Genomic DNA, 22,865 nt, shown 5'->3' with positions numbered 1-22,865 from the left:
TGCTGCGAGTTCAGTTTCTGCCTTTCAGAAGAGCAGGAGGCTGGGCAAGAGGCAGGTCTTGGTTGCTGCCCTCCACAGCACAACAAAGGCAGTAAAAATCCACAACCTTTGGAAGAACAACCATGAGGAAAAGAACATTCCACTTCCCAAGTCTGAATCTGCAGACCTGCAGCTCCAAGTCAGGAGCAACCCGAGCATCTCTCCACCAGACCCAACGCCAGCCCAGGTGCTTCCCACCAGCAGATTATCGCCCACCAGACAGAGACTGTCAGAGGCGAGGCCCAGACAAACCAGCGCCAAGCTGGTTATCAGCAAATGCAGAAAAGCTGGCCCAGGACTCACACTGGCCCCAGCTCCATCGCAGCACCACCAAGACACAGACCCTGAATTGGTCCCGTTGAGGGGAACCACTGCAAGCCCCCCAGAAGCTAATGAGGCTCACAGCTGCAATAATAAGGCAACGAGTTAGTGCTGAAACACAACTGTTATTTTTAAGGCTCATTTGCTCAGTTAGTCTACCACGAAAAGATAAAACGTTGTTAAAAATCTCCTCTCCAGCAGCCAAGCCTCCCTTAAAAGAAAAGCTTATTTGTTCACCAGAAGGGGTTTGCCCAGCTCACTGTTTCAGGAGGCCAACACCAAAGTTGGCCACAGCACGCATGGAGATGATGCTGCTTTCCTTTCCCCCGACTCCTCCTGTCAAAACCCCCCAAAACGTGCCAGCTCTGCCTGTGCCATCAGCTCGTACAACTGCTCATCCACTGCCACCCCACATCCTCCTCCGTGGGCCAAAACGGAGACAATTCCCCACCTCCACACCACATCCCTATGCTGGTCCCATATCTGGTCGTGTCAAAACATATTCAAAGGGTCCCACCCTCGCAAACCACCCGGCTGTGCCCGCCACGCAGCCCTTCAAATGCTCACACAGGTTTGGGGATCCGTTTGCCACTCGAAGCTGCGGCCACAACCGCCGCCCGGCCCTGGGTTTGGCAGGGGCACGGGGGACTGACTGCACACTCACCCTCGACGCCAAGAGCACCCAAAGGGCTTCCCCCGCACGTTTTTGGCACGGGACCGGCGGGAACCGCTCGCAGAAGCACCGGGCCCCCCCGGCCGCCCGCCACCGAGCCTGGCTCAGCGGCCGTGGGGCGAGCAGGGGCCGCTCTGGAGCAGCCGGAGCGGTTCAGACAAAAGAGGCTGAATGCTGGGACTATTTCAAGGGCTTGCTATTTTTAAAAGCTGCTTTTCCTGTTTCCCTTCCTGACCCTCGCAGGGACTTGCTGCCCGCAAGTTTGCACCAAAACAAGAAAAATCACCCTTCAAAACCTGACTTTGGAAGAAAGTTAAAGCCGGGTTTAACCCCCCCCCCCCGCCCCATGCCACCCTCCTGCACACACGCGCACGGGGGGCCCGCGGCCGAGGCCAGCGGGAACGGGAACGGCTGCGCTCCCGGCACCACGTGACGGGCAGGATTAGCTTCCGAGGCACAGAGGAAACCTTTGACAAAGCCTGTCCCTGTGCCGCTGCTCCCAGGCCTCGAGCCCAGTGGCCTCCCTCGGGCCGCCAGCGCCAAGGCAGCCCGGGAGGAAAACAAACCTCTGCCACGGGTATCTGCAAAACACCAAGTAATAAGGACAGGTTCACCTGGCCGCAGGGAGCCGAGCAGATCGCTGCCTCTCTTGTCCTCCTGGGGCTCTTGGAGCTATTTTAAAACTGATCCCCTGTTAAAAAGCCCCAGCCTTTGTGCAGAGGAGACGTCACCGGTGAGAACAACTGTTTTTAATGAGCCAAACGAGCGCTGGGTGTTATACAATCTCACTCCCCGGCGGAGACCTCGCAATCTTCAGAGGACCTTGAAGGGAGGGGGAAAATTCCCCAAGCAACAAACTTGTAGCACCTGGCACAGCTTTTCTCCATTTCAGTGCCTCCTTTCGCCCTCCAAATCCTCCCCAGCCCCCTGTTACTGGCAACTGGTGGAGAGGAGGAAAGAAAAGCCCGCGGTAGCCCCGCTCTCGGTTATTTATGCAGCGGCCAGTGTTCATCTGTTCCCCTTCCCTGCTCTCGGGGGGCAGCTCCTCCCGCCGCCCCGCTCCCACGAAACAGCCCCATTAATGGTTGATGCAGCTCGCAGCTGGTGCCGGGGAGGGCCGGGATCGGTGGCATCTGCCGCGGCACGGAGAAAGCCCCGGCACAGCAGCCCTGCCTTGCCTTCCCCGCAGCCCTGCGACTTGTCAAAGGAAGCGCAGCCGGGAGCAGAGCCCAGAGCGCTGCAGAGCCCGTGCCCGGATTTCGTGGTCGAGAGATTGTGCGAGATAAACGCTCAGCTTTCCTTTGGTTTGGGACTCGAAATGTAGTTTTGAGAAGTTTTGCACAAGCTGATACAAGCAGCCATGGCTTTGTAGTAGAAAACCACTTTAAAATGAGTGGGTTTTGTTTAGATGGCTTCGTTGCAGTTTCTCACTGCAACACACGCAGTGCCCTGCTCCAGCAAGGGTAGCTCCAAAGAGGAAAATTTCCTGAAAGCAGCCAGACAGAGCTCTTCCCCCCAGCAATACGCCAAAACCAACCTGATATTTTTCAAGTGACACCGAACAGCGTCATTTTACTGTCCAAAGTGAGGAAGGCCAAAAAGTAAACAAGATTTCAGAGATGAAAGGATTTTATGAGATATTATTAGCCTGACAGCAAGCTATTAAGGAAACACTAAGAAAACACAGGCTGTGCTGCTGTTCAGCCCCACAGAAAACCGTACACGCTGAACCTGCAAGAGGACTTTGTTTTTCTCTCCGTCTCCAAACAGCGTTTCCCTCTTAAGCGAGATCTGACATACGGGTAACGTCCTAACGAGCTCGCACTCTTGCCAAAGTTGGGGTTTAGCCCCTGTCCCCTGTCACACGTGAGGAAACCGAGGCACGGGGCGATGCGAACGCCACACGACGGAGCTGGAGCAGCGCCCAGCTCAGGACCATCTCCCATCACATCAGGATTCATTCTGCCACCGACGGATCCCACCCCGCCGAAGCCCCATACCTGTTGGAGCTACATCCTTCCCCTTTCTGCTTTCTTCGCTGCTGCGTAGGCCCCCCCGGCGGCTGCTCTGGGAACCACCTTCTGGTATCTAGCCCGGTGCCAGACAGATTCTCCAACTTCAACGTTCGTTAGCCGCCCCTCACTACTTTCCAGAACTATAGTTTTGCTAATATAAAAGGATTCAGGCAAGCTTCGGAGGAGATAACACAGGTCAGAAGAGAAACAAATATTAACATTAAGAATGGCTCTTGCACTTTAAAAGTCTATTTAATTCCATGTCTGTGGATCCACAATTAAAACCTGTGGAACCACAGACACAGAATTAAGTCTCCCTCGCCCCCTTTTTTCCTCCTCAGCAGGGAGGAAATACCACCTCCTGCTTTTGGGGATGGAGGAAGCAGGCAAAGAGAAGCATCCAGGGCGGCAAAGCAATGTGGGGAACAGCCCCTGCGGGGAACCGGCACCCCGACATCCCCGGCCCTCACAGGGTTCCTGTACCCGGCAGCGCCTGCTTGTGCCCGTCCCTCGCACTTGTCCCACGCTTCTCCACACCACCAACTGCTTTTCTGCCCCTTCCCATGCAGCACTGACACTCAAGTGATCCACAAAGTCCCCTCGCCGTCGCCCCAGTGACACGCCCCTGCTCCCACTCGCATCCACTTGCTCCGTAATCATAGTCCAAACCCACACAGCCTATTTCCAAATCACAGCACCCAGCCCCTTGCCAGCACATGAGATTTCTCTCTCTGCCTCCTGATCTCCTAAGAATTTGCTTATCTAGCAAGCCTTTAACGGCACAATTTGCAAACGCCGTCCCCACTGCGTTTCCGGAGAGGCAGCTGCTGTGCCAGGGACCTGAGCCCAGTACTGACCTGATGGGAAGGAGCTTCTGGATGGAGCGGAGAGGGAGGAAAAGAGAAAAAAAAAAGCGGGGGAAGGGACAGAGAGTGGTCTCAGGTTTCACGTGTAGGAGAGGGGGAAAATGATAGAAAGGCAGGCTGGTTAAACAAGAACCAGCAACACGTCCTACTCCCAGCATGACATCATGAGGTCAGGGCTCAGCAGTGACGGCTGCAGTGGGAGGGGAGGTTCAGAGGGAAAAAAAAAATAAAAAATAAAATAAAATAGCCCGGCACCAAACTCCTCTGACCCCCTGGCATTTCAGGAGGCAGCCCTGGGTGCGGGGGTGCTCTGACAGCAGCCGCTGGTGGCGATGCGAGCCGGAGGGGGCCCTCCCCGCCGCCGTGCCCCCCAGCGCTGCGGCCGATGGCCGGAGCAGCCCCCCCCTTCCCCTGCCATCTGCCAGCGCCGGGATCCACAGACTCCAGCGCTCGGCATCCCCGCTGCCACCACGGGCAGGGCAGGGTGCGGCAGGCACAGGGCTGCGAGAGCCAGCAGCGACTACGGGGGGCCCGGGCTCTGCCGACGCCAAACCAGGCTCCTCAGCCTCCCCGGCAGCGTTTGCATCCTGCCCTCCGCTCGAAAGCCAAAGTAAAATCCTCAATATTCCTGGAGAGGCTCTTCCCTCTCTCCAGGCATGTGTCCCGGTCCCCTTCCAGGGAGCTCGGGGACTCAGAGGGGTCTGTGTCTGCCGAGGCAGCAGCCTCCGCGGTCCCCTGGGCCTGGCCAGGCTTGGACCCACCACGCAGGGGAAAAGGGAGCGAGAATCCCTGCGCTTCACCATCTGTAAAATCAGGGGCCCCCCCGGACGCTGCAGGGCTTTGAAACGCATCAAGAACCACAGGGGAGAGACATCAGAGAAAGCATCAGCCAACGGGGGAGCGCAGACCATCCCTCCAGCCCCTCTGGAGGACCAAGGCAAAAGGTGCGGGCTCTCCGGTTTTAGGATCCTTCAAGATCTCGCAAAGGGGAAAAAGGGCCAAATCAAACCCCAGAAGCATCCAGAGGCCTGAGCTGAGCGGTCCCCCCCTTTCTGCACCTTGACGGGGCTGTTGAAGCTTCAACAGCTCGGTTCGAAGCAGGCATTGAGGAGGTAAGCTCACGACAAAGCAAGGCAGCGCCTGGGGAGCTTCAGAAGCTGTCATCTCCATGCCAAATCCCCCAGGCTCCTCCTGCTCAGAGGGAAAAACCCACACACAAGACCTGAGGTTCCTGGGTTTGGGAGCTCGAGCTCCCTTTTCCCGGCCTGCAACCCAACGTCCTCTCAGACCGAAGGAGAAACCCTCTGATGGGCGCTAGGCTCAAAGCACACGGGAAAAGAGCCCCTAAGGGAGGTTTAAAGACCGGTTGTCCCCAGTTTAGAAACGCAGGCAAACCAAAGCCCCCCAACAGCACAAGCAGCAGAGCAGGAGCAGGCGCTCCGGGTCCACCCGTGTCAGCCCTTCCCCTCACCCAGCCAGCGGCACGGAGGCAGCAGCAGATCCTGCCGGGGCTGTGGAGAGGCACGAGGCCCGTTCCTTGCCGGGGAGCAAACCTGAATCTCATTTCTCACACGAGCTGGGCCGCTCTCCTGCCCAGCGGGGCCCACCTGCCACATCCAACTCTTTGTTCAGCTGTTTTCCAGGGTTACTGCTAGCCAACAGTATCGTTTTCTCTCAAATGCCCAGCTCTGCTTCATTTACTGAGAGCACGGGGCAGACACGCTTGCTTCAGGCTTTCGAAAAAAGAGCTCGCACCCCCTGGTTCAGCCCAAACAAGGAAAGGATCACCCCCAAAACAAACATTTTCAGCACACGCTCAGAAGAGGAAGTGATGCTGGAGGAGCAGCTGGCAGGGGCTTGAGCAATTAAGGCCTCAGCACAGCAAAGTGCAAAATGCTACCGGTACAAAATCCAGGCGCTCAGCCCCTCCGGGAGCAAAGTCTGCACCGAGAAACACCCCTGCGCTCGGTGCGTGACGGCCACCCCCTCCCTGGGGTTTCATCTCCCCCCACATCAAGCAGCAAATAACATCAGGTGCCATGTGCTCGAGCAACAGACGTGCCCCCCACACGGGGTCTGGGGTCAGGGAGGGTTTGGGGACACGCAGAGTGGCTTTCACAGCACCCCAAAAGCAGCCAAGGCTGCAGGACTTAAGGGAAAGAAAGAGCTAACAATGCTGTGATCCTGGCAGTTTGCCCAGCACTTCAGGCTTCTTTTTTTTTTTTTTTTTTGGCATTTATCGAACATGAATGTGCTTAGATACCCACACTAATGGCAAATGCTGCTGCCAAAACAGCTCCTGCGCACAACGACCTGGTAACCTGTCCCACGAGGGCTGGTCTGTACGGAGCGGCTCACGGCCGCGCTCCCTGGAACGTCCCACCTCGAGGCCAAGGGACAAAAAAGGGGCCGTGATTCAATCGATCCCAGCACGCCTGCATGTGTATTCCCAGCAGCTGGTAGCAAGGTGGGAAGGAACGGCCCAGCAGCGCTGGTTTTGAGGGAAGAAGCCAGGCAGGTATCGTGGCCCCCGGGTGGGATGCCTGGAGGCTCTTGCCAAGCCTGGCTATCAGCTCACTGACAGACGGGGAGACAACGGTCACTTTAAGGTGCTCCAAGAGTTTAATCATTAATTTTTCCCAATGAAATCTAGTGCCTCGCTGCTGACATGCCTTTGAAAGAGCTCCGTCTGTCTGTCCTTCCTTCCCCCTTTCTTTTTTTCTTTGCCTCTAGCACAGGAAAAGGCTCTCCAGGTAGAAAATAATGCTCTGCCAGGGTGCTCGATGGGCCATTTGAAACCCTCGCATTGTTTTCCCTGCTCCAGGCGGCAGCAGGGGATTAAAACTTCAGCCATTATGCGCATGTTTTGTGCTCCATTGTGCTCCCTCAGCCGTCCCTCCGCATTAACAGACCAAAGCCAGGGCGGGGGTCCGGGCATCTCCCGGCTTCGCCAGGGCCCGCTGACCCTTCCTCCCTGTCTGCCCAAGCGCCGGAGCCCAGCGAGCTGGATGTTTTGGCAGGTCAAGCGGGAGCGGAAGGGAAGCGCAGGGCGCTGGCAGTGGTTTTCTGAAGGGCCCACGCAATCCCATCGGTGGCGTGGCAAAGCCCTCTGCGCCGGCCAGGAGCAGGGTCCCTCCCCGAGGGGAACGGGCAGCCCCTTCTCACCCTTGTTCTGGAATAAGCACGTCCACGGTTATTACTGCAGCTCACTGCAGCAGCCATTCCCCTTTGCAATAAAACCCCAAAACCGAGGACTGCAAACGCCTTGGCTGAACCGGCTGGCGAGCTGCGTGCCTGAACAAGCCAGCCAGCACTGTTTCGGTTCAGCTCGAGGAGGAGGAGCGCCGCATGAAAACCCCTTCCTGGCTCCATTTCCTACGGGAAAGCGAGCGGGCAGGGAGCTGGTGACGGCGCAAGGCCCGGCGCTTGCCCGGGAGTTGCACCGAGCGGGTAAGCCGGCACGGCAGAGCACCAGCATGGCAATGCAAGCGCGCCGCGCTTGGATGCTCCCGACCGTATCACCCAGCAGAAACCGTCCCCCCCAAGTAGCCGAGATGATGCAAACGCTGTGGCAAATCTCAGCCTCCAAACCCGGAGCCGAGGCCGTCCTTGTGCCCGGACCCAGCCCAGGCACACCTAGAGGTTTCGCTGGCAGAACTCGCTTGGCGTGGGGTAAAAACCGTGGGAGGGGGAGCAAAGAGCAGGAAAATCCTACTCCAGACTAACAAACAAGGCCAGCAATGGAAAAAAAACCAAACAAACAAACCACACCCCCCCCCCAAAAAAAAAAGGTTGTTTTCACATTAGCACAACTTATTTCAGTCAGGCAGTATATATCTATTTCTATAAATGATATATCCTGTATCTGTGCAAAAGGGCTCACCAGCTAAAGCCCTACCGCTGCGAACAAGGCGCCTGTGTTCCCAGAGCACCCGACACAAGCCAGCCCCGTTCTGCCGGGGGACAAAGATCTGGGCCCAGCAGCAGTATTCTCCCCTCCTTTTTAAACATTGCCTCCTATTTCACGCAGCCCAATCATCCCTGCCTTAAAATTTAATAAGGAAGAAAATATATTTTCTCCTCATCAACTCCCCCTTGCAGCATCCCCGGCTGCAGTCTGCCCACTGCCTCCGATTTCAAGGCGGCTTGAAGTACAGAGGCTGACTTATTTGCTGGAGGATGGGCGTAGGTAGCTCTTGGTTTTAGTCATGTACAGACATCCCCAGGAAAAAAAAAAAAAAAAAAATAACATGTTATCTTCCACAGCACGTCAACCCTCCCGGACAAGGGAGCGGCATCCGTCAGCCCAGGCTGCCCCATCGTTTCAAGCCCTGTCTCCGAGACTCTGCACAGAGGTTGGAGCTCCTCACCACCACGGGGCTGAGCGAGATGGGCCAGGCTTGTGTGCAGAGAAGGAAACAACCTTCTTTATGCTTTCAGTCCGAAAACGCTGGTCACAAACAGTTTGAACCCTCTTTTTTTTCTTAAGACAAATTTATGATTGCTGTAATTAAACACTGTGCTCCCTTTGTTCTGCACACTTGCTCTGTCCATCTAAAGTGGCTTCTTGGGAATCCCCCCCCCCACTGTTTGGATCACACATGGCAAGAATAAAACCACCCCAGATCTCCTTCCAACTCATCACAGGGAAAGTAAAACAGGAGAGAGTAACATTTACAGTGAAATAAAAAGAAAGGGCTGGTGTCAGGCCCAGGACTGGCAGGTATCACCACTGAAACACCATTTTTTATCTTCCACTAGGTTTTGCGACAGCAAGTGAGTCTTAAAAAGCAAGAGGCGAATCCAAATTCAGCTGTGAAGGGAGGGGGAGAGGAGACGGTCTCTCACCAAGCTGCAGCAAACACAGATTCCCCCTGCCGGGATACGAACAGCTAGCTCACAGATTTCACTGAATTCAAGCAAAAAAAGATGCTTCATCAGGGAACAGAGCAGGAAACTCCGTTCTTCCCCACGCCCCCATGCCCGCAGTCAGGTGTGAACCCACAGAGAGGAGCCCGGCAGCCCCGGCCCAGGCTCCCATCCCAGCGCAGAACACAGCTGCCACGCAGAGACGACACATCCTGGCCGGAGGCTGGTTGGGGATTAAATTCCCATACGTTTAACAGAGTTAAGTCTCTACCATCTGCTAACTTCTGGAGATATCAAAACAAACAAGTGGTGGATGAGATCCAGAAATCCCGACAATTTGGCCAGCCTGAAAAATTAAGTTTTTAAACACTGGCAGGCGTTTTTGCAGCCATGATCAGCACAAAGCAGCCTCAGTGTCAAGGTGGGGAGGTTTTTGCTCCCAGATTTACCAGTATGACTAGGATCCACACCGGTGAAAAGCAGACAAGGCCTTGGTGGTTCCAGGCAGACATTTCATGGAAGAATGACCAGGATCTCCCCAGGCAGTCAGCCCAACGTCTCTCCCCTCACCTGGGATCATTTCCACGTCGCGATGAGCGGTTACCAGTTATCCCCATCCCGGCAGGTTTCGTGCTATTTCATCGCACTGGGTTTTACAATGTAAAGTTTCTAAACTCAGCCAGGACACCCCGTTTATTCTAGCAGTATAAACAGAAAATCTGCCACGTAGGATGCCAAAAGGAACACAGAGTTCCCTCACTCCCATCGCACACTACAACAGCCCCATGCCATAACTGCGCTCACTCGCTATTAGTGTATTATTATTTTTATAATACCCAGATGCGTGCTTAGGTACTTGACAGTACAAATAAATTAAAGCTCAAGAAAATATCTTGCAGGGGGCAATCGCGCATTAGCAGAAGGAGGGATTAGACCCAGGAGAACCTAATTGGGGTGGAATAAACCCAAAGAACTACACACAAACGTGATTCCTGCAAGATGATGAGAGCTCTGGGAGCTGTTGGTACTCCTGGTCACCAAAGGAGATCCTGAGCTACCTCCACACCGGCACCACCTCTCCAACAACTGGAGCCTTGCATTTCTGCATGGTGCCACTGGTTTACAGCGGTGCCCACGGGGAATCGGAGCCCCCTCACACAGACCAGGTTAACATCAGGAGTCAAAGCGCTGGCAGAGCTCACCCATCCTCCTGTTGCCTCTGACCAGGAAAACTCAGGGGAAGGAAGTCTCTGGGAAGCAGCTCTGCCAGTCCTCCCGCCCCTGCTAATGCCAGCATGGCCACATGTGGGGTGACGCATTTTTTTTTCCTCCTCAGACACACTAAAAATACATCCTTTAAGGCATCTGTTTCCACAAACAAGGCTCAACCCCTAGTGCGCTGCTTAAAACCTAAGTATGGAGGCTATCAAACTTCCCCTGCTCACCTTCTAGGGGAGTCTCTTTGAACTGAACTAATTGTGGGAAGATAATCACAGCCCCCAAGGGCTGCCTGTTACCCGATCACACACAGACACCAGCAGCAACGAATTAAGGGACTTTACAGGGGCTGAGACCAAGAAACAGGAGAAAATAAATTGGGTTTGAAAGAAAATAACACATTCTTACTACCAACCCACTCTCTCTCTCACAAAGCAAAACCAGGAGGCTCTTAAGGAAGTGGCCAAGACCCACAAGAAATAGCCCGCTGAAATACTTGACTTCCCTGCAGAAGGTCACTCCCTGCCTCTTGGCCTCCTCCTCCGCCCTGGGACTTCAGAAAACACCCTCAGCCCAGGGCCACCTCGCTGCCTGCAGTCCCAGCGCAGGCCAGAGTCCCCCAAATCTCACCAAGCACCTAGAGAAGTGACAGCAAGAACCTGCCATTAGTCTTTGCTATTCCCAGTTACTTCCCTGCAGGAAGTCGGAGTGGACCTAGACCTCGATTCAGGACGGTGCCCACCTCTCTGTGAGCCACCTTTTGCATCTGGAACCGCACCGGGCCCTCCTGGAGAGCTTCCCAACTCCTCCCAACCATCCCCCAAGAGGCAGACAACGGTTACAGGACCCGAAAACACACAGGCTGCGTTACCGAGGCTGCAACAGGATCCTCTCCACACCTCCCATTTTCTCTTTCCCCACCAAACCCTGGGCAATAGCGAGGTGCCCTCCTCCCAAAACCCTAAACCACTCGCCAGCCACAGCTCTGTTCTTCCCAGGACCTTGGGGTGTGATAAGAGACCCACAGGCTCCATTCTCAAACACCGTCCTCAGGACACCGGTACCTGGAGAAACCAGAGAGGACCTAGACAGCCCAAACCCCAACGGGCTTCGTATTCACATGGCCACTCCTCAAAAACTGGAGGAGCAAGAAAATCCCCCCAGGAACTGGGGCCCCAAAACAAGACACCAACTTATTTGCACGAGATGTTACAGCTGAAGAGTTGGGGGGGATCACAGCCAGCCCCTCTCTGAGCCCGGTGCTGGAGGTGGGAGGCTGCCCCCCACTCCTCAGCCCCCCCAGGGCAGGAAGGGGGCAGCAGCTCAGGCCCAGGAGCTGGGGAAGGGAATGCTAACAGTCCCAAATCCCAGAGCTGAAGAGAGGGAGCCAGGAGCTGTGGGGGCACATGAACAGCCCCTGGGCCCCCCCAAAGCCTCCCCCAGCTGTGAGAGGTCTCAGTCTGTCCTTTGCTACAGGGGGGGGCACGACCAGAGCCCCTCCCTATTGCCAGGAGTGTCAGGGAGGGGGGACCAAGCCCAGATCTCCCCAGGAGATGCAGGTGGGCACTGTCAGCCCCTGCTCTGCTGGGGAGGGAGGGGAGCACGGCCAGGCTCCCCACAGACAGAAAAGAGGGGGGTCACGACCAGAGTCCCCCCACACACCAAAAAAACCCAAAAAAACAACACAACCCTGGGGGAGAAGGATGCGCTCAGCCCTCCCAGCAGACGCAGGGGAACACGACCGCTCCCCCGCACCCCAAAATCCCGAAAGGGATGGCTATTACCTGCCCCCCCCCCAATTCCAAAGGGGGACGGTACAGGATGACAGTTAGGCCGCCACCCCCCAACCCAATCTCACGGGGAGGGTGGGGATAAGCGGGACCTCCCCCCAAAGCCCGCGGGGAGAGGGGGGCGGCCGCGACAGCCCCCCGGATCCTGCCCAGGCTCGGGGATGACCGTGACCCCCCCGAGGCACGGAGGGGAGGGGCCGGCCGTTACCACAGCCCGAACGGGGAGAGGGAGGGCTCCCCAGGCCCCGGGGCGGCGGAGGGCGGGGGGGGGGAAGAAGAGCGGCAGCACCACCAGCCCCCCCCCACGTCTACCCGAGCCCCCCCGGGCCGCGGGGCAGGCGGGGTCCCGCGGCGGTACCTGCTGCAGCGGGCGGGGGGCGGCCGGTTCCCGCCCAGGCCCCTCCGCGGCGGCCGCTTCTCCTCAGCCACTTCCTGCTTGGCTCGCGCTCCCCCCACCCCACCCCCCCCCCGCCCGCCCTCCGCCGCCGGCCGCTCGCGCACCGCGCTCCCGCCCCCCCCCCTCCCGCGCCGCGCCATTGGCGGAGCCGCCCGCCACTCGCCGCAGCGCGCGTGACCATTGGCCATCGCCGCCGTCGCTCCGGGTGGTCGCGACTGTTCGCACTCGCCGTTGGCGGAGCGGAGGACGAGTCCGCACCTGGAGCCCGCCTACCGCGGGGTGTGCTTATTGGGGTGCGGCGGTGCCATTCAAAGCATGGTTCCCGCCCACCCCGCTGTCCCGCTTCCTATTGGTGGTTGGCGCTGGCCTGCCCACTGGGCAGCCTCGCTGCTTATTGGCTGGAAGCTTTGTTCATCAAGCCCACCCAGCTCTCCCCGCTTTCCATTGGTCAAACAAGGTTGTCCTTCAAGCACGGGCTCTCCCAGCTATTGGCCAGAGAGAATGTTCATCAGGGCGTCTCCTAGCTGTTGTTTTCTTATTGAGCAAAAGTCCTGTCGCTCAACGCCAGGGCCCGCCTCTCCGCCAGACCCATTGGTCGGAAGCTCTCAGAGGTGGTTTTAATCGTCTTCTCCCATTCGCTAGCAACGCTGTCACTCAGGGAGGAGGCTACATGCCTGCCCCGCCCACCTCCGTCCGGCACGTGATGCACAAGGCTCGGCCCCGTTGGTGAAGAGCCCTGTCACTCAGGCACGCCCCTGCCGCTTTGCTCCCCCATTGGCTGGCCTACCCGCCGGTCCGCCATGACAAAGCGACACCACCCATTGTGCCGCCTGGCCGCCACTCAACCCCAAATCCCGCCCCCTCAGGCTCTGCTCCCCATCCCATTGGCCAGTTCCCCAGCCCGAGGTTCTGACAACATCCATGCCAGCCCCTCACTGATTGGCTGACTCTGCTGCCCATCAACCGCCAACGCCCACCCCGTCCGGCCTCACTGTAAACATCCTGCGGGCAGCCGCAGGGTACGCTGGGAGGTGGCGCAGGGGGCGGGGCTCGGGCAGCCAGACCCCGCCCTCAGACACGTGTGCAGGAGGGGCACGGGGGAGACACGGGGACCAGTTCCCCCAGTAAAGAGACCCGAGACCCGGTCCCCTCCGGTACTGAGGACCCCCGGGGCCCTCCCCCAGCGCAGGGGCGGGGCCCAATCCCCCCCGTGCCAGGGACCCCCGGGGCCCAGCTCCCCCAGTGCCAGGGAGCCCCGGGGCCCAATCCCCCCAGTGCCAGGGACCCCCGGGGTCCAGTCCCCCCAGTGCCAGGGACCCCCGGGGCCCAATCCCCCCAGTGCCAGGGGGACCCGGGGCCCAATCCCCCCCGTGCCAGGGACCCCCGGGGCCCAGCTCCCCCAGCGCAGGGGACTGCGGGGGCCCAGTTCCCCCAGTGCCAGGGACCCCCGGGGCCCAGCTCCCCCAGCGCAGGGGACTGCGGGGGCCCAATCCCCCCGTGCCAGGGACCCCCGGGGCCCAGCGCCCCCAGCGCAGGGGACTGCGGGGGCCCAATCCCCCCGTGCCAGGGACCCCCGGGGCCCAGCGCCCCCAGCGCAGGGGACTGCGGGGGCCCAATCCCCCCAGTGCCAGGGAGCCCCGGGGCCCAATCCCCCAGTGCCAGGGGGACCCGGGGCCCAATCCCCCCAGTGCCAGGGGGACCCGGGGCCCAATCCCCCCCGTGCCAGGGACCCCCGGGGTCCAGTCCCCCCAGTGCCAGGGAGCCCCGGGGCCCAATCCCCCCCGTACCAGGGACCCCCGGGGCCCAGCTCCCCCAGCGCAGGGGACTGCGGGGGCCCAGTTCCCCCCAGTGCCAGGGACCCCCGGGGCCCAGCTCCCCCAGCGCAGGGGACTGCGGGGGCCCAATCCCCCCCGTGCCAGGGACCCCGGGGCCCAGCTCCCCCAGTGCAGGGGATTCCGGGGGCCCAGTTCCCCCCAGTGCCAGGGAGCCCTGGGGCCCCGTCCCCCAGTCCAGGGGCCCAGTTCCCCCAGTCCAGTGGGAACCAGACGCCCCCAGCAGCGCCCTGACCCGCGTCCCCCCTCCCTGAGGTGCCAGCACAGAGACCCCCATAGCAAAGCCTTTATTGCCCCCACGGGCCACCCCCCGCGGGCCGGCAGCCACCCGCCGCCCCCCGGCGCCCTCACTTCTTCTCCTCCTCCTTTTTGTCCTTGCTGTCCTTGGCAGCCTGCGAGGCCAGCGAGCCCATGGCGTTGCGGATGGCCTCGTTGTTGGGGTCCACGCCCGGCAGGTTCTCCAGCACGCTCTGCAGGAACTCGGGGTCCTGCATCGTCGTAGTCGTCTTCCTCCTGGCGGGAAGGAGGGAGAGGAGTTGGGGAGAGGCCCACCTCCCGCCCCGAGGGACTGGGGATGGAGGAACCCTCACCTTGGCGGGCTCGGAGGTATCCATGGCTGTGCTGCTGTCCACTTCGGCCGCCTCCGCCTGCGCAAACTCTGCCGGGGGAGAGGATTCACACACCCACCGCCCGCCCCGCAAATATTCGGGGAGATCTGGACGCTGCCCCGGTGGCAGAGCCCCGCTGTGGGGCAGGTCGGTGCAGAGGGGCGGCGGTTCCAGTCCCGCAGGCAGAAGAGCTGCTTTCCTCAGTTTACCCTTCGGGAAGGGGCCGGGGAGCCGGCAGCAGGCACTCACCCGCTCCCTGCAGCGACATTTGCATGGCGTAGGCGATCTGCTCCTCCTCCGTCATGCTGCTGAGGTCGGGCAGCCCGGCCCGGCCAAACTCCTGCTGAGTTATCGTCATCTTCAGCAGAGCATCGTCCGAATCTGCGCAGACAAACCCCCGGCTCAGAGCCCCCCCAGGCGACGCACGGCCTCGCTGGGGAAGGGCACCGGGGCAGAGCAGCTCCCTGGGGTGCTGGGGATTTTCAGGGGAAGCAGAGGTAGCTCCCCAGCTCTCTGCCATTAAACGGCCTCCCTCGGGCACTCCGGGGTGGAAACCGCCGCTCGCCCGGCACCCCGGCGGCTCCGGGAACGGCCGCACTGCGCCGAAGGGCCCCGCCGTGAACAGAGACACTGCCACAGCGTTGGGCGGCCCCGCAGCACAGGAGCCCTCCCTGGGGAACCTCCTGCCTGTCCCTGCACACGTTCCCCTGCCCACATTTCCCCTGCCCACATTCCCCTTGCCCACCTTTCCCCCTGCCCACCTTTCCCCCTGCCCACATTCCCCTGCCCACGTTCCCCCTGCCCACCTTTCCCCCCGCCCACGTTCCCCCTGCCCACCTTTCCCCCTGCCCACGTTCCCCTGCCCACCTTTCCCCCTGCCCATGTTCCCCTTGCCCACCTTTCCCCCTGCCCACGTTCCCCCTGCCCACCTTTCCCCCTGCCCACGTTCCCCCTGCCCATGTTCCCCCTGCCCACCTTTCCCCCTGCCCACGTTCCCCCTGCCCACCTTTCCCCCTGCCCTCACCGTCCCGCCGGTGGCCGCAATCCCAGCCTCGGCGGCAGAGGCGGCCGCAGCCCTCCTGGCCTCCTCCTCTTGCCGCTGCCTCTGCTCCTCCATGGAGACCCGCAGCGCCTGCGGAGACGGGGACGGGCTGAGCGGGGCCGAGCCGGGACGGACGGAGCCCGGCGCCCGCAGCCGCCCGCCCGCTCCCCGCCGCTCACCAGAGCCAGCTCCGGGTCGGCGCTGGGGTCCACCCCGAACTCGAAGTCGCTGGCGCCGAGCCCCAGCATGGCACCTCCCTCCCCGGCCAGGATCGGGGAGCTGATGAGGGCGTCGGCCAGGCTCGGCCCCGGCGGCACCGTCACCAGGTGGGAGCCGGTGCCGTCCTTGCCGTTCAGGGTGTTGATGAAGGCGGTCAGCTTGTCCGTGTTGGCTTCCTAGGGCCAGAGAGAGAGGCTGGGAGCAGCGCTCGGCCTGGCTCCCCCGCGGCCCCCGCACTGCTCCGCACACCCCGCAGCCCCCCGCACACCCCCCATCCCCTCCACACACCCCGCAGCCCCCCACACACCCCGCAGCCCCCCGCACACCCTGCAGCCCCCCGCATCCCTCCACACACCCCACATCCCTCCACACCCCGCATCCCTCCACACACCCCGCAGCCCCCCGCACACCCCGCAGCCCCCCGCACACCCCGCATCCCTCCACACACCCCGCAGCCCCCCACACACCCCAGCCCCGCACACCCGCAGCCCCCGCACACCCCCACCCCTCCGCAGCCCCCCGCACACCCCACATCCCTCCCACCCCGCACACCCCCCCACCCCCCACACACCCCATCCCCCCACACCCCACATCCCCCACACACCCTGCATCCCCCGCACACCCTGCAGCCCCCCCGCATCCCTCCGCACACCCCGCAGCCCCCGCACACCCCACATCCCCCCCACACCTCGCATCCCCCGCACACCCCGCAGCCCCCCCACACCCCCACATCCCTCCGCACACCCCGCAGCCCTCCATACACCCCACATCCCCCCGCACACCCCGCAGCCCCCACACACCCCGCAGCCCCCCACACACCCCCCAGCCCTCCACACGGCGAGGCAGCAAAGAACGGCAAGGCATTTATCGCCGCCTGCAGCCGAACGGGAGAGGTGTCTTCCCAGAGGGAAACGTTACTCTCCACATTAACATTTTACTGGGGCCACAGCTGAAGAGACCGAGGCTCAGAGCGCTGTTCGTACCCTCACGTGCCTGAGTGAGGCTCCAGGCTGGAAAGGACACAAACCCTGCCTCGGATCTCACGCCAGAAACGCGAGAGAAGTCTCACCTCTTCTCCAAAATTGATGATATCAACGTTGACTTTCTCTTTCTTCAGACGCTTTGCCAGCTTCACCAGCTGCAGCAGGAAGACACAGCGGCATTAGCTTGGCTTTCAGCTCTTACCCCAGCTCAGCCCATCAGGGACCAAACAGCGCTTCGCATTCAGTCCCGGAAGCACAAAGCCCACTGTCAGCTTCCCAGTTTCCAGCCCTCGCAGCAGGAAAGCGTTTGAGGCGTTTCAACTCTCTGGATCTGTCCTTGGCTCAGGCCTGGCTGTGCCCAGGGACCCGGCATCCCCTCTCCCTCCCCTCCACGCTGAGGACCGCTCTGCTCAAGCAGCTCTGTCAAGCAGCCTCCTCGCTGGGGTGCAAAGCCTTACTTTCCACACAGAGCAGAGAACAAACAATAAACCCGATTTCTAGTTCAAAGTAGAGCTCAGAGCTGACCCAACCTTTTTTTCCTTTGGCCATTACTCACGTCTTTCTCGTTATCTTCTACAGGGCTCCCAACGAAGGCGATGATTCGCATCTTGTGGTTCTTGCCTTGGCGATGCTTCAAAGCCAGCTGCAAGAGAGAACTCACACTGTATTTAAGAAGCGATTCTCAGGAAAAAGGGGTGACCAGCTGGCACCCCAATACACAGGAAAATTCACGCTAAATGTCAGGAGAGACTTTTCAGTAGCAAGTTTCACCAGACTGCCTACAAGCAGGCAAGTCCAAGGGCCTCCCCTTCGCTGGCAGTTAGGACTCGGCTGGGAGCAGCTTGTTGGCAGAGAGACAGTCTGGCACAGAGCAGAAAAACAGGACAAAAGGGTGGCCACATCCTGGGGACACTCCTGGGCTGGGGGCTGCTCTCCTCAGGGTGGGAAGGGCTGTGCAGCTCAGGGGGACTTCTGCAAAGCAGCTGGCAGGTTCCTCCGAAGCAAACCAGGACCACACTGTTACACTTCTGAGCTTTTGTATCAGATTTTATAAAGGAGGTGTCATCTGCATTTTGCAGATAGGGAAACTGAGGCAAAACCAAAATGATTTGCTCAGTATTGTTCAGCTGCAGAGGCACAGAGAGAACAAGATTTCCAGCCTCTGAGCCATCAACAGGACACGTAATTTAAGAGGCACACTAAGGCAAAAGGAATTCCAGAGAAAGGCGCAGACTCACTTGTGAGGAACCAACAAGACCACTTACGTGAGCAACTCTGATCCCTGTGCAAAAGGTAATTTTCCCTTTGGGTTGCACCGTGTGCAGCTTTGAAAGGATCCGGCCCGTGTCTGGAGTGAGCGTGGTCAACACTTCACAGTTACTGCAACACAAAGACACTTACGCTAGCGACCCCTTCTTTGCGAAACCCTTTATTTGCTACGGGGGCAAGAAAAGCCCTCCCTGCACTAAGCCTGCAGCTGGTGTCTGCCCCGAGAGTCTGCCAGCACTTGGCTCTGGTGGGTCCTTGCGTACAGAGAGCAGGACTTTCAGCCTGGTTTCCTACAAAAACCCAAAGTAACCTGTCTGCGTGAAAGCTTGTGTGCATCTGTCCCCTGCGCCAGCAACCTTGAGCCCGCTGGCCAGTTGTAATCAACTGGCTAAGAGGGAGCTCTCAGAGGCACTGAAGTCCTACAGACCAGGACAACAGAGGAACCACCCTCCTGGGGCTGCCCGTGAGCTACCGTGACAGCTCAGCCCACATTTGCCACCCTGTGGGACACGAGGCCACAAAAGGATGGGTCTGGCAAAGAGAGAAAAGCCTCCATAACATATCCTGGCATTGCAGGAGACCGGTCAGGAACCAAGTTTTCTCATACCAGTCCTCCCGGAAGAACTGGTTTGGTTTTAGACTGTGCTACTGCCCCCGTTTTGCAACACTCCCCTCGTTCCTTGCCCCCGCGCTCTCCCATGTGTCCCCCCCGGCCGCTCCCCAGCATCACCCTGGGGCCAGTTCCCCCATGGGCCGTACTTGGCTAAGGTGATGAGCCCCACGTTGTTCTCGGGGTTACTGCGGGTTTTCGAGTGGCACACGATGTTGACAGCATCTTGCTGGGCTTGCAGGCGAGTGGGTAAGAAGTCTCCATTCCTCATGTACTCGCTGTTGTCAACGCTGAAACACAGAGAGGGGGGTGTCAGCTTGTGAAACAGCTGAGGTTTATCCCCAAAATGTGCTTTTTGGGACAGCACACCTAAGGTCACACAGCTGGGACATGCAGCAGGACATGGACATTTCCCAGGGTAGAGAGACGAGTCGTCTCTGCATTTCCCTGAGTTTCCAGATCAGATCTGACCTTCGGGTCACAGCTCACAAGCTCCGGCTCCTCGCTGAAGAGCGCGAGACGTGACTGCAGCCAGACACAACCTCAGACCCATGTCTCCTCAACACCTTCTCCATCTCCACAGAAAAAAGGAAAAACCCAAGAGACACCACTTCATGGTAAGTACAAATCCCCGCACTCATCACCGCCGCGGGGTTTTCATCAGGCCCAAAGCAGCTTTCCCACGGCGGGGCCAGCGGGCGCCTTCCGCACCGGGCTCCGCTCCGCCGGCGCGCTGCCCTCCTCGAAGCGACGCGGCAGGAGGGGAACCCCTGAGCCCTGCATTACCCCCCACACCCACGGGGGGTGTCGGGGCCTCCCCAAACCGCCAGCACACAGGCAACAGTGCCCCGCAGCGTCTGGCGGCAGCAGCCACATCACAACATCGCTGTAACCAAATCCCTACCCTGCACTCTGTCAGCTATTAAATATAGTACGGAGCAGGCAGAAAAAGCCTTTTTCTTACACCAGCCTTTGGGAAAGTGACCCCAGGAAGGGAGCTCGAGCTTGAGAGTTTATTTTGGCCCCAAATTAAGACTTCCCTTGGGAGTACTCCCAGCATTTCTTAGTCTTAACACCAGAGGAAAGGTTTCTCCTGAAAAAATGCCACCTGTGACCGCTTCCCTGACCATGCTCAGGCTGGGCCACCTCTCCTCCAGCCCACCAAACACCCCGTCGCAAGCTGGGGAGCGAGGAGCCGGCAGCAGCCAAACTTCACCTCAGGCACAAGGACACAAAGCGTCCTGGCCGAGGCCATCCACACTGCAGCTTTCCTGTTCCCGGACTAATAGTGAATTCCTCCTGCTTTCCAGGGCAACACAAGGAGCAGCGACGTGTTTTAATGCCCTTAAACATGAGAAAGCAAAGAGTTACCCAGGGAAAACACTAAGGACTTCAATATACGGTCAGCGAGTCAGGCTATGGTAATATCTTTATCCAAAGAGCTGTGGGACCACATTGAGAGCCAAGGAAACAACAGAACCTGCACAGATCTCACTGGTTTTCCCTCTTGTGGCCTTCTTAAACACCGTAACTGAAAAACAACAGGGCTGTAGCTGCTGCGACAATAATGACACATCAAAGTTCGCCCTCCCCTTCCCGTTCCGGCTGCGTTCAGCACCCAGGAACAAAAACCCTTGTACCTCAGCGCCGATGCTGAGCAGCAAGAGCAGAGAGAACGGCTGCCCCGGGCAGGGCCCCGAGCCCGGGCGGACCCTCCCTCCTCGGGCCGCAGGGACACCCGCCCAGCGCTGCGGGGGGGCTGCGCCCGATTCTCCTCCGCGGGGACGTGGCCCCGCTTCGTTGTGGCAGCATCAGCCCAGAGGCCCGTCCCCTTCACCGGGGTCCCCTCTGGCCACCAAGTGCCCCCCCCCGCCCCGCTTCATCCAACCTCGAGCACCCCAACCCTTCCCACGCACCCGGACCCCACCCCAATTTACACCCACCCTCCCGGCGCGCCCTGCCCTCTCCCCCCACCCCAATCCTCTCCCCCCCGCCCCCAGGCCCCGCCGCCGCCCGGGATGACTCAGGGAAAGCGGCGGCGGCCGCTCCCGGGGCCCGGCCCGGCCGGCCGCTCACCACACCATGGTGCTCTCCAGAACCATCTTGCCTCCTTCTCCCCCTCAAGACCGGCCCGGATTCCGACTAAACAAAGCACCCGCCGATTGGCTCAAGGCACCGGCCAATCGCAGCTTCCCGTCTTGCGAGGTCCGTCGCGGCGGGCGCTGGGCATGCTGGGAGTTGTAGTCCTGGGAGCCTCCCCCACAGCAGAGAGACGACCGTCCCCTCCCTCCACGGGGCAGAAACGGGGTTCCGCTCGGCCCGTGACCCACGGACGCCCCACGGGGGTCCGTCCCTCCCCCCCCCGTGTCCCCCCCGGACAGAAGAGGCAGGCGGGCAGTGGGTTCAGCAGCACACTGTGTATTGCGCGTCCAAGAGACAGCGTGGTTCCAACAGCGGACGAGGCCACAAGCGTTACACAGCCGGGAGGACAACGGTCACGCACGGCACGAGCTGCTCCCCGGGGGACACACGGACACGGGTCTGTCCCTGCCGGGGGGTGACGATGGCGACGCTGACGCCGAGCAGGAGAGGAGGGGTCCGCCCGCACCCTGTCCCGTCACCCGGCCTCGACGGCAGCGGCTGCTCCCCGGTGCGGCCGGAGAAGCCGCGTCCCCTCCCCGCGCTGGAGGAAAAACCGCCCGGGTGTTTTTAAAAAGACATGAAAACCCCGGCGCTTTGAAACACGCACACGCAGAAAAAGAAGCAGTTCTGAAAACCCATTACAAAGCAGAGGTCAATATAGAAACGTCACCCCCCACCTCCCTACTCACTGAATAACTATCCCCAGGAAAAAAAAAAAAAACAGAAACAAAAAAAACAACACTTAAATACAACTTCATAAATATTAAATCATGAAAAAAAAGAAGACTTGGTTTTCTTCCCTCCTGATTAAAAAAAAACCAAAACAAAAAAAAAAAAAACACAAATATGGGTTAGGAGGGAAGGTAAGAAACAAGTGTCTAATATAGACAGTTACTTCAGCTATAAAGTGTAAGCTGCTGGATCGGGTCAGAGGTACGGGGGAGGGAGACGGGAAGGTCCAGCAGAGACGGCGCGGGCGTCCCCGAGCCGATCTTCCTCCCGCTCACGGGTCTCGTCGTGACGGTCATCGGTGGCGAAAGGTTTGAGAGCCCTTGAGAACCAAACAGTTTGTGAACAGCGACTGTCCTCGCGCTCCACCAACCCCCCTGGGGATCCGGATACCCGGAGTAAGGCCATTCTGCTTGGTCTTTCAGAAAAAAAAAAAAAAAAAAAAATTAAAAAAAAAATATGCTTTTTCTTAAAAAAAATCAGCTTGCGTTGCATCCACTTGAAAAGGTTGAAGTGGAAGGTGGGAAGAGAATTGGCTCTGAAACATCAACTAAAAAAAATCCCTTTCTACACCACTACATTCTTCTTTTCCTTAGCAATCATTGCTAATTAGTATAGAAACCCCTTGCACTACCACAAGGGCAAGCTTTAAATTACTTTTTTTTTATATATATAAAAAAATGGAGGATTCTGACCCATCAGGAACACGGGGAAGAGTCACTTCATTTCTTTAAAAAAAGCATTTCGTGAAAATAAAGATCAGTCCAACATCTGCTCTGAGATCTCTAGAGAAGCGTCTGCAGCCGGCGTGGGCCAGGCGTCACCGCGGGAGAATGGCAGCAGAACAATCCCTCCTTTCAGCTTATTATTTTGTTTAAAACCGGACTGAAAACACCCCGTACTTTTGTGGAGGCAGAAGTCTGTCCCATTTCGTAGGGATCTTGGTTTCAAGCCGCTGGGAGCACCGGTGTCGACTGCGGCTACGATACAGGTGAGATATCAAAAGGGAGCCGAGCTATAAAAACGGGAAGGGTTTTGCACATGCCCGCAGCAGGATGGAGGGCAGGGGAAGGGACCGGAGCAGGCTGGGTTTGGTCCGTTTGCTTAAGAAATACTTTTAAAAAAGTGTGCCCCTTACAAAGATCTCCCTTCACCTGCGGCTCCCTGCTTGGCGGGGAAGGGACGAAAGGGCTTCGTTTAAAAACCAGGGGGCAAAGCAATCCAAAACTTCCCCGACGTCTTA

General features: G+C 59.1%; 2 protein-coding genes across 2 annotated transcripts in view; both read right to left on the bottom strand.

Moving 5' to 3' along the window:
• Nucleotides 1-661, bottom strand: part of LOC116964156 (histone-lysine N-methyltransferase SETDB1-like) — a 12,481-nt gene extending 11,820 nt beyond the window's left edge. The window contains exon 1 of the mRNA XM_042784915.1: nt 621-661. Within this exon, the coding sequence (XP_042640849.1) occupies nt 621-661 (41 nt within the window). The remainder of the gene's footprint in view (nt 1-620) is intronic.
• A 13,695-nt stretch (nt 662-14,356) lies between these two features.
• LOC122152623 (26S proteasome non-ATPase regulatory subunit 4-like) lies at nt 14,357-20,897 on the bottom strand. The gene is given in 11 exon segments (XM_042785611.1): nt 14,357-14,515; nt 14,517-14,533; nt 14,611-14,678; nt 14,878-15,009; nt 15,631-15,760; nt 15,850-16,065; nt 16,959-17,027; nt 17,429-17,515; nt 18,138-18,252; nt 18,901-19,041; nt 20,828-20,897. Coding segments are annotated over 11 exon segments (1,149 nt in total). The 5' UTR covers nt 20,854-20,897; the 3' UTR covers nt 14,357-14,367.
• Between the last annotated feature and the right edge of the window lie 1,968 nt (nt 20,898-22,865).

The sequence above is a fragment of the Tyto alba genome, unplaced genomic scaffold (assembly GCF_018691265.1).
Source record: "Tyto alba isolate M040663 unplaced genomic scaffold, T.alba_DEE_v4.0 Super-Scaffold_8, whole genome shotgun sequence".
NCBI lineage: Eukaryota > Metazoa > Chordata > Aves > Strigiformes > Tytonidae > Tyto > Tyto alba.
Note: the sequence above shows the minus strand (reverse complement) of the source record. Positions and strands in the feature narration are given on the sequence as shown.